Genomic DNA, 14722 nt, shown 5'->3' with positions numbered 1-14722 from the left:
CAAATACAAACAACAAAAAAGTTGGTCATACAACATATATAGTACATTAAGTGACTGAATATCACACTCAATCAAGCATGGGCAAGATTTAAGCCTCGGAGATGCGCCAAGTGTGCAACTCACAAGGTGGCAGCGTACGTCACAATAAAAAGTTGAGGCACAAATAATGTCCCTGGCTTGTTTTTTTCTTGACCCCATTTCTCTTGGGGACTGCGACCCAGGAGCGGCTCAAGGCATTTCACGTAAATTATCGGCCATGCCGAAAAGTCGCCCTTAGTCGACTTCCCAGCCCTGGCAATCATCGACAGCAGATTCCTTGCTGGCAAGAGCAGTCTCTATCCTCGCCTTGGCACCGTCCGTGGCTGAGATGCGACTCTCCTGCCACGACTGCACATCATCACCCTCTGCATCGTCATCGTCGTTGACCTCCCAGCAACGGCCAGTAGTGCTGCCCGTGTCGCTGCTGTCCGAATAGTCCCACTGTACGGGAATCTGTTCACCAGACTCGCCGACACCAAACACAAATCCTCGCCACTCGCCACCTGTGATTCGCGCTGCCACGTTGAGCATCAGGTTGATCAAATGGCTGGGAGGAGAAAGGAGTATCTCGCATGTTTTGTGTATTATGGCCCCAGGGATTCGGCTGACAGCTTGGAGCCTGGTCGTAGGGCGACCGAGGGCTCTGAACTTGTTGTGAGGGGAGAAAAGGTTCGCGGCAGATGGTAGAGGAGAGAGGGCTCGGCTGACAGAAATGCTACTGGTCGTTGGGCGGTGTCTAATGCGAGGCCTGCGACTCAAATCCGTTGATGTACTGGCAGCGGTTGCCGGCGTGTGTGGTCGTTGAGAGGTATCCTCGCAGGAGGATGCATGCGAAGCTGAAGTCTCGGATATGCAATCGCTGGAGACGGAGACAGACTGGTCTTTGAGGCTTGACTCGTCCACACTAGCATCCTCGTGAGGAGCTATCGTATGACTCAAGTCACCTTCAGCAAAGCTCTGCCTCAATGCGGTCATTGGGGGTTCCTTATCTTCCAGCTGCACCCTAGAGGAGACGGGCTGCGGTAATGGGATGTTTTCATGGGGATAAGGAAAAGTTCTCGGTGAGTTGGGATTAGAAAGTGGTGGCGAAGGAGGAAGCGGGCCCTTGGAAGAATGCCAACTCTGGAGACTGTGGAAAGAAGCCGAAGAGTCTGTTGGCGAGTTCGGTTCTGAGTTCTGCTCTTCGCTATCTTCTGCATGCGATTCTCCAAGCTCACATGTTTCAGTGCAAGGCTTTGATGAAGGCTTCAGTAGTGACAGCTGTGGTGGAGCAGTAACAGATCGGCTGGCCTGAAAGCCTAGATGGTGTCGGGTAATCGCGGCCTTGGCATCGATGGCGAGGATTGGCTCGATGTTGGTTTTCGACGAGTCTTGCGACAGGGGCTCCGTCTTGATATTTCCCTGGACCACCGGGATCAGGGTCGCGGTCAAATCCGGTGTCAGAGTCGGCGTGGGGGTTTCCTCCGAGCCTTCCGTTTTGGCCGATGCACTATTTCTCCTCCTTGTCTTCTGAATCGCAGGCAAAGTCGGCGTTGTCGCATTTTCAGCTGGCGAGCCGCTTGCCTGTTTGTAAAAATCACTGCTCCTCTTTCCCATCAGTGCGATCGGTGGTTCGGCCTCGGGCGTAACTGGAGTGGGTGGAAACTGTAATGATGGTTTCCGCTGGACAGGCGTCCATGGACGCTTCTTGACCGAGGTTTGCGGCCTTTGTGGCAGTTCGACCGTGAAAGCTCGCTGAAACGGGCAGGGTGTCTTCTCAAACTGCAAAATTTTATCAAAGACATCGCGAAGTGCCTGGGCCTTTTCAACATCGACAGCGATCTCGATCCGCCAGTATTGTGGACGTCTTATCTGAAGCACGAATTTACTCGAGCACTCATCGATACACCAACACTGGCTCTTGGGTAGAATTGGTTGCAGCGCGGAACCGCAGTTGAGAAACGCAACTGAGCCAGGGGCACGATATATTCTAAATGGGCCTATGTGGGTGGAGTTTGCCATCAAAGGTCAGCACAGAGGACATGTAACGAATTTTTCTAGATGTTGATAAGGACAAGACTCACCAACAGCAATTGTTCGCTCCAATTGGGAAGACCAAGATAAAGAGCCCGGTTCAACCTCTATTGGAGATGATACCGTCCGACCTGGGCTATCAAAAGTGCGAGGTCCAGCCGTGAAGGCTATTATTTTGACCGAAGGATGGCTATAGAGCGTCTCGATGCCTCCGGGCTGTGGAGTTGAGGGCGCTGCATCGGCCCGGGAGGCCTGCGAATGAACCGGTGCTGTGACAATGCGTCGAGGAGCGGTGTTTACTGTACCAGGGAGCTTTGCGATGTTCATTTTGGCGATGGTGTCGTCGCGTCGTGCTTCGTCAACGGCGGCTTCTTTCTCCATCGTAAGGGTTTTGATGGCCGAATCTTTCGCTATCCTCGGGTCGGGTTCGTAAGTTTCCCCAAGGAAATTCTGTCCCTGCAGATAGCCGCGAACACGGCTTTGTCTTGGCCAGCGGTCAATCTGACATCAGACGACCGGATTCTTTGGCGGAAGCCAGCGTGTTAATGGTTATTCAGATGATATTGTGAATATTTCTCTCTGAATCAGATCCTCAAGATCTGTCTGTAATCCCGACCATCAGAGGTAGTAGATTGGTCAATCTGACCGGGCCAGGAGAGCCGTTCACATGCATGCACCCCGCAAAGGTTAAGGCACTTCTCTAGCAATAGGATTTCTCTAACAGTGACGGGTAAAATCAAAAGTAAAATCTCGGAGAGCCGACAGTCAAAACACAAAAAAAAGGAAGAAAAAGCGATTGCGGATGAAAACCTCATGTTGGGGCAGCCACGCGCGGGACGCATAGCTGAACCTGGTCTGGGTCTAGACTAGGGATCGTAGACTACCCAAAGTAGGGAGGTTCAGGACGGAACGGACTGGGGGTTTCGAACGCCAACCCCTGTCAGCCGATTCATGACTGGTCGCTTGTCAAATGATCAACGCCTCAATCCGCGCGTCAACTTCTTTGGTGGTTCCAGACTTGACTGTAATTACATCCGTATCCTACACAGATGCTGGAATTAACTGTTTCGGATTACTGTCGCTGAGCCTAGGGGAGAGAGAGGAAATATGCCTTTTTATTGCTGGTAGTTTGCTTCCACAACTATATGGTCGCACCGTCGAAATTTGTCTGCATTTAGATCTAGCCATACTATTTGATATTTGATAGTCAATCTGCATCTCACTTAATAGCCCCCCTGTCAATAACGATTGTATCTACTTTCCATTTACACCTACCTTGTGGCTGCAATAGTCATCCCGCCGGCCTCGCGCTTGACAGTTGCACATTCTGAAGATATTACGGATAGGGATTTGACCCCAAACGGAAATCCATTGGATGGTCAACGTTCCTGCATCATAACTGCAAGCACTCTATTAGCATGCATCTAGCTCAGTAGGCTAACTTCGGAGACGTTAGTGTACCCGCTTAGATGTGCAGTCGCAATCAAACCATCTCGAGGTTACGAAGTAGCCAAGACGTCTCGTGCACGTGACGGCTAACGGCTCGTGTACAAGCTTTCAATGGATTAGCGTGAACCCCACCAAGCTAATTAGGTTACGTGACATCATCGCCGGTTCGCTCGGTTGTCGGACCAGAATTGAGGGAAGCCTTGGCTAAGCGACTGTCTACTCTCTATTCGGCCTTTTTGTTGACTGGAGGTTGTATGTTGTCTCTGATCTGTCTTGGACATACAAAGCCACTCTGGTTCAAATTTATAATTCCAGTCTTGCTCGAATCCACACTCGCACTCACCAAACACCCAGAGATCATAGAGCCCCGCTGACATACGAGGCTCTTTGAAGCCTTGCAGGGAATCATGGCAGACTCCACGAAAACCAAAATGCCTGTCGAACCGGTGCAGATTGACAAAGAAAAGATCAAGAAAGCATTTGACGTGTCACACTTTGACTTCAATGCAGTTTTGCGTGGCATGCAATTGACCCTTGTGGGAGGTATGACTGATATAACCCACCGACTTCTTCGTCAAGCTCCTCCTTGTGTATATGTGCATGTGCATGTTACCAAAAACCAAAAACCAAAAACGACATTGCTCTGACAAAGTGGGGGCTGTTATAGCTCATAGGGCCCTCCAGAACCCTGCTATTTTCACATCAGAGCACTACCGGCAAGCACTCTATGCTGTCGGTGCCGGCATTGCCATCCGTCTGGCGATAGCCATTCCGGTGAGCATATTGACATTCCCAGCACCATGGCTGTCTGTTCACCTTGATTCAAGACTGATGCCTCCACTCGTTTGAAGATTTTTGGTATCAAAGTCCTTCTTTGGGTGCTTTCGTTCGTATTCCGCATGGACAGGGTAACCTGGGACGACAAGCTCGTTGATGTCCTCAACTTTGTTGGCGAATATGTGCTTCAAGTACCGCTCTTTCTTATGAGTATGATGCGGCTTATTTTACCGACTCTTGATAATTTGTAAGCTTCCCTTATCATGATTATTAACTCTCATCATTTGCTGACTGTAATGGCCTCAGATTCATGGACTCTTTGAGATGGGTCGACTTGACCTATGCTCAGAAACACAAGAGCGATAACCCGGATGAGCTTCGGGACATGTACTATCCAAATATTAGGATGTACAAACAGCGGGATGGGAGTACCAACTCCACGAGCACCGCAGAAGCCTCTTCTATGTTCATCTGGCGGTTCGCGCGCAAGGCCTTTATCTCGCTGGCCATATTTGCCCTTTCATATGTCCCAGTCATTGGTCGTTTTGTCCTTCCAGCTGCCAGTTTCTACACCTTCAAAAAGGCCGTTGGCCTAGGGCCAGCAAGTGTGATATTTGGGACTGGATTGTTGATGCCCAGGAGATATCTCGTTATTTTCCTGCAGACCTATTTCTCATCCCGAAATCTGATGCGCGAACTCCTTGAGCCATACTTTTCGCGCATTCATATGACCAAGGAACAGAAGAAACGCTGGTTTCGGTCTCGCGAGGGTATTCTCTTTGGGTTCGGTATTGGCTTCTACATTTTGCTTGTGAGTTCGCTCTGTGTTTGCACATTCTTCTTTCTTCCTTTCTTTGTGGAAACCTCTTCCAAGTCCCTGTTCTCATACTAATCACTCCCTGGAACCATAGCGTGTGCCTCTTCTAGGTGTCCTCATCTATGGCATTGCAGAGGCATCCACCGCATACCTCATCACAAAGATTACAGACCCTCCTCCACCACCCTCAGACTTGGCGGCTTATGTTGAGAGTCAACAAGTCTGGAAGAACAAGCACGAGTTCCTGAGTCTGTCTCTTGGGGATCTGGATGCTTTGCCATTGCAGAAAACTGCGAGGACTTCTACAAAACCGCCACCTTATTCTGAACAAGACCCAAGTACCGGAAACTCGACGGGTGTAGCATCGCATGACTGAAAGCTTGTGATTGTGACTATCTTGGCTGGATGGGCATATCGGCGTTGTTATCTACGATAGCAACTTATCAGCTGCTGCGATGTCGGCCGGAAACCTGTCAAATACTCAGAACCGGCTTTCATGCAGTTGTGGAGCTAATGCAGCCTTTGGTCTTCCGCCTTGAAGTGTGGAGAGCTGTTGGGGATAAGCTGAAGACGCAACGCCGGCCAAGGTTCGGGAACTGATGCGGGGTGGGGTCTACTGCTAGAATAGACTAGCAGTAGATAGTACTACTCCGTATGTGGCATATTGGCTTGGTACATGCAATCTACTACGTAAATCCTCAATCAAGTTGGGATGAGGAGAAGCATCAGTCCGTTCGTATGGCCAAGACAGCTTGCAGTGATCATCCCGAGTGGTATGCGGGGTAGCTTATCAGAGTCATTGATACAAATACTTGCGGTGCTGCCTTTCCCAAAAGAGCTATGTCGTATGTTCCATCACATTGTAATTCGATACTCCTGTTCCTAGTCGACTAACCCAGTAAGCATTTGTAAAGGTTTTTTCTTCTTTTTCTTTTTTTTTTTTTTTTTTGAGAGAGAGAGAGAGCTGCATATAATGCCCGAGATTCGCAAGGTTTGCAAGGTCAGCTTGGACAAGCCTGCTGCTGAACAGTGCACTTTGCATGTGAGTGGGAACCATTTAGCACGAGGCATCGTGTAGAAACTAACCAGCAGATGCAGAACAGATGGCACCCAGATATTCCATTTGCGGGTACCATTAAAAATGGCGAGACTGTCAAAATTGAATGCGTCGACTGGTAAGCTCGAATATTCGTGGGCATCAAGACTTGATGAGGGAGCCGCTTGCACCTAGCCATTCATGACGATGAGCGCCGTGAGCTCTAGATCCGAGACTGATGCTGGCGAACAATAGGACTGGCGGTCAAATCGGCAACAATGACTCTGCAGACGATATTCGCAACGTCGACCTGACCAAGATCCACTACCTCAGCGGCCCCTTTGAGGTAGAGACGGCCGAGCCGGGTGACATCCTGCTGGTCGAGATCATGGACGTGCAGCCGTTTGAGGACCAGCCGTGGGGCTTCACGGGAGTCTTTGACAAGAGCAACGGGGGAGGCTTCCTCGACGAGATATACCCTTCCGCGTCAGTAATCTTGCTATGGTCCCCTGCGACCCTCCCAAAACCTAGCACTCCTGATTGATTATCATTCAAACGCTGACTCTAAAAGCCATTTGGCCTCCAGAGCCAAGGCGATCTGGGACTTTGAGGGCATCTATTGCACGTCCCGACACATCCCGCACGTCAAGTTTGCCGGCCTGATCCACCCGGGAATCCTCGGCTGCGCACCGTCTGCCGAGGTCCTGGCCGAGTGGAATCGGCGCGAGGGGGACCTCATCGCCGCCAACAAGCTCGAGCGCGACGTGGCCAAGCCGCCAGAGCCCGTCAACGTCCACGCCGGCGCTGCAGATGCCGACCTCACGGCCAGGGTTGGCAGGGAGGGCGCCAGGACGATTCCCGGTAGGCCAGAGCACGGAGGGAATTGCGAGTGAGTAGTCTTCTTTTTTTGGCAAGATCGTTTTAGATGGATCCATGGTGGTATATGGCAAGAGAGGTCCCTTGCCGTTGGATTTCTGTTCTGTTTGGTGCATGTGCTGATAATGGCTTGCTCGCTCGCGGTAACAGCATCAAGAACCTGAGCAGGGGTAGCAAAGTATACCTGCCTGTTCATGTGTCCGGAGCCAAGTTCAGCGTTGGCGATCTGCACTTTTCTCGTGAGTTTCATCTCTGCAATCATGTGTTACAGCCCATTTTTGTCCGAAGTAGGTGGTTTGGCAAACAAAAGGCTTGGTCTAACATTTCCGGCTTGAAACAGAGGGTGATGGTGAGATATCCTTTTGTGGCGCCATCGAGATGGCCGGCGTCATAACCATCAACTTCAAGGTGATCAAGAACGGGATGGCGGACCTCGGCCTAAAGTCGCCCATCTACATCCCGGGCCCAGTGGAGCCTCACTTTGGGCCGGGCCGCCATATCTACTTCGAGGGCTTCAGTGTGGATCAGCACGGCAAGCAGCACTACATGGACGTTACGGTCGCTTACCGTCAGACATGCCTTCGTAAGGGATCCCACTTTCTTCCTCCTTTGCTCCGTGACCCGAGTGATTCTTTTGATGTTTAGAGGTGTTATTGACTTAATATCGGCCGCCAAACGTTTAGGGGTGATCGAATACCTGCGCCGCTTCGGGTATAGCGACTACCAGGTTTACCTACTCATGTCATGTGCTCCAATCCAGGGGCACATAGCAGGAATCGTCGACATTCCCAACGCGTGCACTACTTTGGGCCTCCCCATGGACATCTTCGACTTTGACATCAGTCCCTCGGCAGTGCCGGCCAAGAAACTAGACATGGGCACTTGTGCCTTCGAAACTGGTGTGAACGAAGGCAAAGTTACCAAGGGTGGCGAGAACAGCGAGCACTCTTTCGGCGGTGGTATGACGTATAAGTCCTAATGTGTAAGATGCAACTGCGGTCGTGTATCTTGTCGTGTCATTATTTGATCTCTGCGCAAGCTTGAATCGACTTATGAACAGGCTGTGGAGTAGACGGTATATCACAGTACTTTTCAAGCTATAGGTGGCTCAGCGTCTGAATTTCCCATATAGTCCATCCTATTTATCCTCGATTTGTTCAAAGCTCTGGTGCCCAGTTTTGTTGCTATGCTCGTTTGCCCCTTTGACGTCACCGAGCCAGTTGCAGTTCGGAACCATACACTGAATGACGATAGTGTTAGTGTCGGTGTAGTATCCGGACCTTTGAAGCCTCTCTGCGAGCACTCTGGCCCTCCTGAGTGCTGAATCGTTGTCGATATCGAAACGGACGATATCCGTCTCGTGAGGATAGTCGGGTCCGGGGGCTAGCACAATCCTGTCGTAATGAATGCCCGAATACAGCACCAGGCACCGCTCCTTCTTATTCTCGCCATGCGGGAAAACCTCCAAAGTCTGTTCGAGTTAGGGAGGTGTTAGATATGAATAGCAGGCGCCAAATATTTTTACGACACATTGCACGTGCTCACGAACCTTGACATCCACCGCAACAATCTGTATGTCGTAGATGGCACTAAGTACGGACATTTCGATCGATCCGCCCCAGAAGTCTCTACCTCTGAGATTGACAACATAATCTTCGGGTGACTTCTCAAGAGTGGCTCTATTGTAGGTGTCTCGGTGGGAGAGAATGTATTCGGCAATCTGGTTGCGCAAAAATGGCGCCGGATCTCTCACCTGAGGGACCAGAGCGGCTGAGAGGGCAGTGAAGAGACAGCTGTTGTCATCGGCCATAACTCTAAGAACTTCAGGGGCATGAGCCAGTTTAGTTTGTCTGCAAGTACAGCGGCGTAAAGAGAACATGTTTCTATTTTAATTTTCTTACCCATGTACCCGTCATCCATCTCCGGCCAGGGAACCGAAAGGTTATCAGGTCTTTTAGGATCAGATTGCCCTGAGGATGGGGTAGCCGTCGACTCTGCCGCAGCCAGCTCTGCAGCCATCAAGGAGTCTCGCTCAACCTGTTTGGCCATTTCTCTGCTCCTGACGGCCTCTGGGGAAGTGTCTTCGATAGGCGTTAACGTGATGGCCGAGCCGTTCAGGTTCAGAGCACCAAGGCTTATGTTCTTGTCGCTAAGATCAAGCACAGCGGGAGGAAAGCCGGACTTGAGCACAAAGCACGGAACACCGGTCTCCTTTCGGAGGTGCTCGATAAACTGCCCTGCAGTCCATGAGTCCTCCGCCTGGACTTGTAAAGTGCCCTCGGGATGTCGGACCCTCACGCGTACCGCTCCCATCTTTAAGGCTAGGTAGAAGCTTTCAAAGGTGGGCCAAATAGAGCCCTTCTGAAGATTTGGCTAGTTTTGCTGCTGTCCCCAAATACGAAGCAAGCAAGTCTAAAGTCGCAACCAGTCTCTTGATTCTTCGTGGTTGATTTATAGATAGGTAGGATCGCAGGGTAAGCAAGGGTAACTAGAGGGTTCTACCTGCCACCAAATGACGCAGGTGCTGATCAATCAGCAGGTTCAACAAAAGCTTGCCTATAATAAGAGACAAACTAGCATGCAAACAGTATTTATTTGCTCGGAGTGACAGCGACCAAACCATATGTTTTGCTCTAAAAAGTCACCAGCGTTGTTGAACAAGTGTGCTGTCAAGTGTCCAGTCACCAATCAGTCGGTCAATCTGGAATGAGGTGCTCCTTCCCATGACTCTGGTTACTTTTGGGTTCTTGGCACCAACTACCGCCACTTTTCTGGGGCGCTTTGGGGTAATCCTATCGGACGGTGCAGTGGTTTCGCCTTATATTTTCCGATACAGCTCACCTTTGTCGGCGATTTTCTTGTAACTACCTACATAAAGGCCTGGATGAATTATAACTTGACCTCTTTCAGGATAATCGCTAGAGAAAAAAAAAATCATAACAATAACAAAAGTCTCCAATGATTAACATTGGAAATCCCATGGTCCAAAGCCTACACGTGATGTATGTAGGGAGGCAACGTAGTACTCATAGCTTCCATTCAAATTGATTAGTCATTCCCCAATACCGTAGTTCCTAGGGGACGGGAGAATTGCAGCGCGTGGTAAAATCGAGCGAGTGGAGTCAGGAGCTTCTACCAGTCCGGCCAGGCGTGAGTCGCGACAAGGCTTGCCTTCGACTGCAGTACATGCCATATTCGCAGCTTTGGGTGGGTTTTTCCAAGGTCCAAAAGAACCCAGCCTCATGTAGACCGGGTTAGTCCTTACTTCGTGGGTCTAATTGTTTGCTATCGATTGACTTGGAGCTTCCGCTTCCGCCTCAAGGGCCAAGTCACACTAACGTCCCGCTAGTCCAAGATAATTGGGTTCTGCACAGACTTGTTCCTTGTAAGACCCATGCGGCGGGCCACACGATCTTCGCGGCCAAGTCTGCACGCGGCAGCATCCACCTCTCCTTCCTCCGTGCCGTGGCTCACGCCGTCCAGCTCCACCACAAGAAGTCCGCACCAGTTTGCGAAAATGGCCACAACCCACCCCGACGACAACGGCGCCGGCGCAATCGAGGTGCGCGAGTCCATTGAGGCCAAAATGGGTCACCAGGATGATGTCAAGATGTCAGACGCGCCACCAGTTTCTTCCCCGAGCGCCACGACTGTCGCAGTAGCACCGGCTGCCGACGCGTCTCCGAATCGCGACGGGGACCGCGCCGCCGATGATGCGCAACCATCGAGCAAAACCACCAATTCCACAGCCGAAAAAATCACCAACCCTGCTGATTCAGGTGATCGCATGGATACTGATGCCGACGGTGATGCGGATGCAGATGCGGACGCAGACGCAGACGCAGACGCAGACGCAGATGGCGATGCAGACGCCGATGGAGAATTGGATGACAACAACAGAACCGGCGGACAGACTAGTGCTCGGAATACCCAGCGCGACATGCTGAACCTGATTTCGGAGACTTCAACATACCTCTGCGAGTATCAAGAAGACCCGGCGTAAGTTCTCCCGACTTGTGTACTTTCATGATGCCCCTGAGCAGTCACACAGTACAATGGGCTCTAATGCGTCTTCATCAGTGACGAGTTTCCCCTCGCGGCCAATTTTCAACGTCTCCTGAACAGGCGATCATTCCCGGATTATTTTGAGGTCATCAAGGAGCCGGTAGCTTTCAGCACCGTTAGAGTAAGTGTGCTCTTTTACGCTCGCTGCATGTGCGACATATAGACTTTGGGAGTAACCACAAGGTCACTAACTGAACATCCTGACGATAGCAAAAAGTACTCAAGAAGGTCTATACCGCCTTTTCCGAATTCGTGCGCGATGTCGCTCTCATATGTCACAACGCCCAAGTCTATAACCGCCCGTCAGCTGTGGTGTTTGGCGAAGCCATTCGACTAAGGGAGGTTTTCGTCAAAGAACTCGAAAGGCTGGTCGCAGAGAAGCAGATAACACCCGAGGATGCAAAACTCCCATATCTGGGCGAAATCCCCGATGCCGCCGATGATTCGCCTTCTCCGCCGCCTGAAGAGGAAGGCGATGAGGATGAGGAAGACGAGGAGGATGACGACGACGACGACGATGATGATGACGATTCAGATGAAGATGGAAAGCCCCGCCGCCGAAGAAAAAACCGCTTCTCAAGGAGGGACAGAGATGACGATGACCACAAGAAACGTGGTCGCCCACCAAAAGTCCTCACACCCATGGAGGCCCGCATCCACAACTTGCTCAGGGGACTGAGGAAACCAAAGAATGAGAACGGGACACTACGGATCCTCAATTTTGAGAAGCTTCCCGACAAGGCCAGCCATCGAGAATACTACGATGCAATCAGCAATCCTGTGTCTCTAGAGTCCATGAAAAGAAGACTGAAACGTAAGAAGTATCACAGCTTCGACCAGGCCGTTGCGGACGTTGAGACTATGTTTGAAAACGCAAAGCGATGGAACCAGCCAGGAAGTGAGATCTACCAGGACGCAGTTGAACTGCAAAAATACACCCGCGAGCTTGCGGAGCAGGAAAGGACAAGGCCAGATGACTCCTTTGTCGATGACGAAGGAAAACTACCCCTGGCAGAACTCAATCACAACGGAGAAGTTTACAAAGTTGGTATGTCGAACCGTACATGATGCTGCAGAATATTGATTCTCTTCGGGTTGAGGTCAACTTTCAGACTGACAATGATATGCAGGGGATTGGGTGCATTTGAGGAATCTCAATGACTTGTCAAAGCCCATCGTTGCGCAAATTTACCGTATGTGGAAAGACAGCGCTGGGCAACATTGGATCAACGCATGTTGGTACTACAGACCAGAACAAACCGTCCACCGCTACGAGAAGCATTTCTGGGAGAACGAAGTGGTCAAGACTGGTCAATATCGTGACCATCAGGTCTTGGAAATCGTCGACAGGTGCTTTGTCATGTTCATCACCCGCTACCACAAAGGCCGGCCGCTTGGCTTCCCAGAAGACAAACAGGTCTACGTCTGTGAAGCGCGCTACAACGAGGAGAAATTTACCTTCAACAAAATCAAAACGTGGGCCAGCTGCCTCCCTGATGAAGTGCGCGAGAAGGACTACGACATGGAACCATGGAAAGTACCAAAGAAGGTCAAGAAGTTCCGCAGCCCCATAGCACATCTCTTGAGACACGATGCGAGCGAGAGGGATCCGCTCCCAAAGCCTACATGGGGAAATCCCAATGCTCCACCACTACTCGGAGCAGTGCATAAACGACCCAGAGAAGAAAATGTAAGTACAGCACTTTTGATTCGTGCTTTCATTGCTTTTCCCTTCGGATCAGACAGGGCTCATACCACGGGATCGATTTACCTGGTCATTCTCGGAGATTCCATGAGCGGTTTAAACAACTGCCTGATTTGGGCACTTTGCTACAATACTCTCGGAGGTTCTTGGCGGCGGTTGTGTGCTCAGTTCCGCGCCTGGGCCGAGCGCGTTCAAAAGCTACCAAGATCGAATGCAAAATAGTTGACAGCAACAAACGACTGACCAACTCCATCAAACAGGATTCACCTCCCCCAAGGCCAAGCCCGCCACCTGGTGCAGCTCAGCAGCCTCCGCATATTCAGCTAGATCATGTGCGAAGGGCATCATTTAGGGGTGATGCTTCAGTGTCCGGGACTCCGACCGTGTCATTCCACCACTCCCCGCAGCCTGGACCAGGCATCCCACCTGTCCAGCCAGGCTACCCTCAGGGCTACCAAGGCCAGCGTATGATGCAGGTACCGCCCGCTCAAAATCAACCTCACATGCAGCCAATCAACAACCAGGGGATTCCATCCCCAGGAACGTTCATACCACAGACGCCGCAAACGCCGCACCACGCCCCACAGTTTCCCCAGCAGTTCGTCCCGAGTCCTGGCCACCGCCACAGTATCCCGCCAGCAGGCCAGCAGGTGTACGACAACCGATCCATGGCGCCGACACCAGCAGCTCTGGCACCACGTGCGCCCATGCCGATGGCCCCCAGCCCGGCCCCGATGGCGCCTCAGCAAATGCACATCAATCATGGCGTGCCGCAGCATGGAGGACACTACAACCCGCCGCAGCCTCCTCAGGTCTACACACTACCTGAAGTAGTGGACGAGGGCATACCTGACGACGTTCGCCAGCAGTTTCAACGGGACGATAGCGGCCGCGTGCTCTTTTTCACCACACCTCCAGTCTACCAGCCACACCTGGGCATCTCGGATGAGCACGCAAACCTGGGTCACAGCGCTCGATTCTTAGCTGACAAGAAAAGGCTGGAGGAGGAGCGGCTTCGCAAGCGAAAGGAGAGAGATGAGGAACAGCGGAGGGCGGCGGAGGAGGCGACACGGAAGAGGAAATTAGGTAATGGAGACGGCGATGCACGAACCGAAGATGGCGGCAGAGAGGCAGTGGCTGCCCTTGGCCTCCTCACGGCTTTTGTGGAAACGATGAATCGCCAGACGGTCGAGCTGAACAGGGACATGGAAGGCTGGGCGGCAGAAAAGGCAAAGTGGCAGGCCGAGCAGACGCAAGGTATAGCCAATGGCACCAGCAGGCAAACTAACGGGACTCACTGATTGGGATTTCATTTTTGGGACCTCATTTTCCTTTTTTCAGCGTGATTTACCTTAGGGGGGTTTTTGCCTCTTGATTACCCACTCAGCGGCCTAGAATAGAGAGAGGTAGAGGAGTTACCAGCAGGATCGCAAGAGGGACTGAGTTTGGAGTGCAATCAGCAGCGCCCTGCGTGTAAGACTTTCTGTTTAGAGGCGACGACATTAAATAATCAGTATTATCGGCGCCTGCGGTGTACTACGAAATAAAAAAAAAAAAAAAAAAAAAAAAAAAGGGTTCACGTCTGCGCAATTTTTCGTAATTACAAGAAGGCAATATTCTTCAGGAGGCTTGCCCATATAATGAATATCAGAACCCAGGTAAAAAATGATATTTTCAATACGATGAAAATTCTCTTTTAGCAGGTCAGTCTCGGGCTGTCCATTCACTGAACTCCGAACCAAGAGTTGTCTGGTTTTACTCCCTTGCTGCTTTTCGTTTCTCACTCTCGGAGATTCCGTTCGCCTCCGCAGTCACTGCCTGATACCGGCCTAGATTCAGTCGTATCAAGCTACTCACTGTCATAATGTTTCCAACGCCACCGCGGCTCAAACACTTGCGGGCAAAAATGCCGCCTTGTTGCACTAATTTTAGGCGCTACTCGAAC

The 14722-nt window shown here is 51.2% G+C and overlaps 4 protein-coding genes across 4 annotated transcripts; 2 read left to right on the top strand and 2 right to left on the bottom strand.

Annotated features, from left to right (window-relative positions):
• Positions 1 to 273: 273 nt before the first annotated feature.
• PpBr36_06672 (uncharacterized protein) lies at positions 274 to 2433 on the bottom strand (the record flags this gene model as incomplete). The annotated part of the gene is made up of 2 exons (XM_029893815.1): positions 274 to 2018; positions 2103 to 2433. 2 exons carry the CDS (start codon positions 2431 to 2433, stop codon positions 274 to 276), a joined length of 2076 nt encoding a protein of 691 aa, XP_029745988.1.
• A 1475-nt stretch (positions 2434 to 3908) lies between these two features.
• Positions 3909 to 7986, top strand: PpBr36_06671 (uncharacterized protein; the record flags this gene model as incomplete). Its single annotated transcript, XM_029893814.1, has 12 exons — positions 3909 to 4044; positions 4169 to 4275; positions 4353 to 4525; positions 4585 to 5089; positions 5190 to 5453; positions 6048 to 6137; positions 6188 to 6270; positions 6387 to 6617; positions 6718 to 7020; positions 7158 to 7246; positions 7348 to 7590; positions 7691 to 7986. 12 exons carry the CDS (start codon positions 3909 to 3911, stop codon positions 7984 to 7986), a joined length of 2520 nt encoding a protein of 839 aa, XP_029745989.1.
• A 159-nt stretch (positions 7987 to 8145) lies between these two features.
• PpBr36_06670 (uncharacterized protein) lies at positions 8146 to 9320 on the bottom strand (the record flags this gene model as incomplete). The annotated part of the gene is made up of 3 exons (XM_029893813.1): positions 8146 to 8478; positions 8557 to 8828; positions 8909 to 9320. The coding sequence occupies 3 exons, from the start codon at positions 9318 to 9320 to the stop codon at positions 8146 to 8148; spliced, it is 1017 nt and encodes a 338-aa protein (XP_029745990.1).
• A 1081-nt stretch (positions 9321 to 10401) lies between these two features.
• On the top strand, positions 10402 to 14078 carry PpBr36_06669 (uncharacterized protein; the record flags this gene model as incomplete). The annotated part of the gene is made up of 5 exons (XM_029893812.1): positions 10402 to 11006; positions 11088 to 11193; positions 11283 to 12120; positions 12203 to 12762; positions 13038 to 14078. The coding sequence occupies 5 exons, from the start codon at positions 10402 to 10404 to the stop codon at positions 14076 to 14078; spliced, it is 3150 nt and encodes a 1049-aa protein (XP_029746585.1).
• Positions 14079 to 14722: the final 644 nt, after the last annotated feature.

Source organism: Pyricularia pennisetigena (genome assembly GCF_004337985.1).
Source record: "Pyricularia pennisetigena strain Br36 chromosome 4 map unlocalized Pyricularia_pennisetigena_Br36_Scf_6, whole genome shotgun sequence".
NCBI lineage: Eukaryota > Fungi > Ascomycota > Sordariomycetes > Magnaporthales > Pyriculariaceae > Pyricularia > Pyricularia pennisetigena.
This window is presented reverse-complemented; position numbering and strand designations above follow the sequence as displayed.